The sequence below is a fragment of the Rhagoletis pomonella genome, unplaced genomic scaffold (genome assembly GCF_013731165.1).
Source record: "Rhagoletis pomonella isolate Grant_MI unplaced genomic scaffold, Rhpom_1.0 Rhpom_scaffold_00009, whole genome shotgun sequence".
NCBI lineage: Eukaryota > Metazoa > Arthropoda > Insecta > Diptera > Tephritidae > Rhagoletis > Rhagoletis pomonella.
In genome coordinates, this window is record NW_023458563.1 from 556,512 (window position 1) to 560,379 (window position 3,868).

At 34.2% G+C, this 3,868-nt stretch overlaps 1 protein-coding gene and 1 long non-coding RNA gene across 2 annotated transcripts in view; both read right to left on the bottom strand.

Moving 5' to 3' along the window:
- Nucleotides 1-3,868, bottom strand: part of LOC118745531 — a 37,181-nt gene that overhangs the window by 28,695 nt on the left and 4,618 nt on the right. The gene's annotated exons all lie outside the window — the stretch shown is intronic.
- On the bottom strand, nucleotides 116-2,994 carry LOC118745529. The gene is made up of 6 exons (XM_036478977.1): nucleotides 2,178-2,994; nucleotides 2,018-2,114; nucleotides 1,856-1,964; nucleotides 1,638-1,800; nucleotides 1,465-1,530; nucleotides 116-1,397 (listed from the first exon to the last, which is right to left on the bottom strand). The coding sequence occupies exons 2-6, from the start codon at nucleotides 2,022-2,024 to the stop codon at nucleotides 1,098-1,100; spliced, it is 645 nt and encodes a 214-aa protein (XP_036334870.1). The 5' UTR covers nucleotides 2,025-2,114; nucleotides 2,178-2,994; the 3' UTR covers nucleotides 116-1,097.

Sequence of the window (3,868 nt, forward strand, 5' to 3'; positions counted from 1 at the left end):
CACAATATCCTGAACAGCCGTAATATTTATTTGAAATGTACATAATCACAACATAATCATATAAATTATTTTCCAAGGTATGCGACTTCAATTTAAAAATATTAGATTGTAATGCGAGATTCGGTGGAATTGCTCACGATGCTTCAGTATGGAGAGCGAGTGCACTTAAGGTTCCGTTGGATAATAAATACTCAAATGGTAAACGAAATTTTTGGTTGTTAGGTGAAGTTATTTACTATTTTATTATTTCTGCTTGTACTTAGGTTCCATATATTTTATATACAGGTGACAGTGGATAGCCGCAGCTTCCTTTCTTAATGACTCCAATTCAGGGTAAAAATCTATCTCAATCGGAGGAAAACTATAATAGATGGCAAAGAAAAACCAGGAAATGCGTTGAACGCTGCTTTGGAGTGCCCAAATTGAGATTTCGTTGCCTTCTAAGAGAGAGAGAGTGTTAATGTATGACCCCATCGTAGCAGGAAAAATAATTAATTCATGCATTATTTTGCATAATATTATGATTATGAATAATATCAGTGGAGAATTAGAAAATATTCAAATGTCAAGTGAAAATGAAATTTTTTATGAAGGCAGTGAGGGAGAAATATCTCCTCAAGGCATATCTGCGAGACAACATGTAGTTAATAATTTCTTTTAATTTACGAAATTGGATGCCATAATAAACCCAAAAATAAAATTGTTCTAATCGCTATAATAATTCAATTATTTTCTCAATAAAATATCAGTCTTGAATGTGAAGAAAAAAGGAATAGCACCAAAATTCAAAATGGTGTTTTTAGTAACTTACGTTGTTCAATATATAAAATCACAAGGCTGTTCTACACCTTCAAAAACTTAACCTACAGCTTAAATACCTAATTTATTTACAAGAAAATTTACAGCGCTGCCCTACAGCTTTAAACCTTTCACTACAGCTTAAATACTTAATCTAAAAACAAATTTAAAAATTACAGCGCTATTCTACAGCTTCAAAAAATTAACCTACAGCTTAAATACCTAATCTACAAAACAAAATTAAAAATCACTACGCTGTCCTAAAGCTTGAGTGAAAAATATATTTAAAAAAAAAAACATTAATATGCAGCTTGGGCACTCATTTTTGCCCAATCGTCCAATTTATGGAAAATGTTGGACAATATTGCATTGGTTTGCTCCAAAGCGTCAGCCTTTCTCTCTTCGATGGAATTCCTGTTTTCCAGCGCGGTAATTTTCCTTTCGGCCAGGACAAGTCTGTGTTCTTCAATGGCTATCATTTTCGTATTTGCCTCTTCTAAGGAGCAATTTCTCCGTTTCGGAGCGCGATGTTGTGGTGGCAGTAGATCCTCAGGGACCATATTTAATGTGAGCGGTTCCTCCATACTTTCCTCAAGAATCTGTAATTAAAAAGTAGTTAAAAAGTTATATAAAACCGGAGATAGGCATAAAGGCCGATGACCCTACCTCTATGTCAAGGTGGTCCGCAGGAGCGTCAAATATTTCCACGGAAGTTACTGCGCCGCTACTTCTCTATAATTAAAAATTGCATAAATTGTAACATATATGTTCAAACTACAAAACATTTTGATAGCATGTGAATTTATAGCATTTTATAAATTCAAATGTTTTTAACTCACCAGTGGCTCGCCAACTTCCGTTTGACCGACAACTGTAACTGTGGTCATAACGCCAATGATGCGCTCATCGAGGTTACTCAGATGCTTCGCAGTAATAGACGAATTTACTCCGCTTCGCTGAATAGAATTTCTCAAATCTTGCGATTTTTGTTTGGCCTTGCTCCTTTCATTATTCGGAAATCATAATGCTACTTATGTAAATTTTCAAAGAAATGTACCTCATATATCCCCACGCTCTTTTCCATCCTTCACCGTCTTTAATGGCTCCTCCACACGCGTTTAGTTTCTGGGCAAGATGGTTCCACTGCTCCAGCAAACTTTTGCAATCTTAAAAAAAAACAACTTAGACGATTTCATTTACGAGAAAATCTGTTCCATACCTGTCATGAGCAAATTCCCTGTGTTCTTCCAAATATTGAACAAGCATACATTTTTGCTCCTTTGTCACCCTTCTACGGTTGCCGTTTTCCATTTTTACTATGAATTACAAAATTTTTTATTTAATCGAGTATTTTAAACAAACAACAATCTAAATATTACCTATTTTTTGTTGATTTACTTTTTTAGCACCGAATTTTTGTCGTCGTCAAATTTGCAGGCTTTTAAGCGAAAAATAAGTATTTTTGGCGATGGAAAAAACGCTGGAATCGCCATTTTAGCTGTATGAGCTGCCAAAAACAGTTCATTCACCTTATCCGGGTTCATTTTGTTCATCTCTAAGATCTGTAAAAAAATGAACCAAAAATGGCGATTTTTAGAGTTGCATTTTCATGATAGAATCGCGAAAATCGCTGAAAATTGCTAATATTCATTTAGCACTTTTTGGCGTTGGAGTTTTAGCGATAGAGAATGTTGGAAACCGGGTGCAGGTCGAAGATTTATTAGTAGGGATACAAACGATGCATTGATATTTTTGAAACATCGATAACATCGGTTCAAAATTCGATGTTTGCCATCGATGTTTACAATTTCCTAAAATCGCTAAATTGACGATACTTCGATGTCAGTTCAACGATGTTTTAACATCGACTTTGGCGTGACTCAGACTAGCAAACACTAGACTTCATTAAAAAAGGACCGGGTTCCCGTTGAAATTTCAACGAAATTGGGTCTCCAAACTTTAGTCTCAGCGAACTTACGACGATATTCATTTTTATTCTACTTATAAGAAAGGTAAAGGAATGGTAAATAAGTACAGAGAAATACATCCATATGTAGGTATTATTCTAAGTGAATTTCAGAGAGTTTGAATTGAAAAGTATTAAATTTTCCCTTTAATGTGACTACAACCTAAGAAATTGTGAAACATCCGAAAGTATCGAAATATCGATGTTTTTCTGGCGATGTATTTTAGCATCGATCTTAATTTTTCCGAAGCATCGAAACATCGATATATCGATGTTACTACCCAAAATTTGCATCCCTATTAGACGTATTTTTAGTAGATTTTTGCGAAAAGCCACTTTGCCATACTTACTGTTTAACAAGAATTTTAGCAAAGATTGTTGATTTTGGTTAAAAAAATCATTTATTTAAAAGAAATTTCTATTTATTTTGGTGTTAAATCTAATTTGTGGAAATGAAGAGACGAAGTGAAAGCTTCCAAAGTGAAGTGAAAAACGCACCTATTTACACCTTTTCACAAAGGGGGCATTCTCATAAAAGCCTCGTAAACTTACGAATTTTACACAGTTTAAGACTTTACGAGTTTAAGAGTCCCCTAAGTTTTGTAAAAGAGAACACAAGATAAAAAGTTACACGTTGGTTTTTCTAAAGTAATATATACATATACACCCCCATTCTAAAACTAAAATTTTCGTAATTCGTACGAAAAACGAAGAACTTACATTCTGCAACCCTTGCGGAATAATGTTCAGCATTGCCAGCTATCAGTTGTTTTTCGAAGTCAACTTTATAAAGGAAAACAAATTGGAAGGGAATTAAAAACCACTCATCATGTGCTTTTTATAGTAAAATTGGTTGATTTTACATATTTTGAGGAAAATTATGAATTCTCACGCATTTGCAATTATAGCAGTGGAGTAAGAGCGCGTTATGGCAATGGATTCACAAAGGTATGCGGAGCGGTCGGGCATAGTAACTGTAAAGTTTATTATCTATTTTAAATACGTCTTGTCTCTTCAGATACTTGCACTCCTCTGTCTTTATTTAAATTCTCCCTTTTGACATTCTTATGTTACCAGATATTTCACTTCTATGGGCCAGTTTTT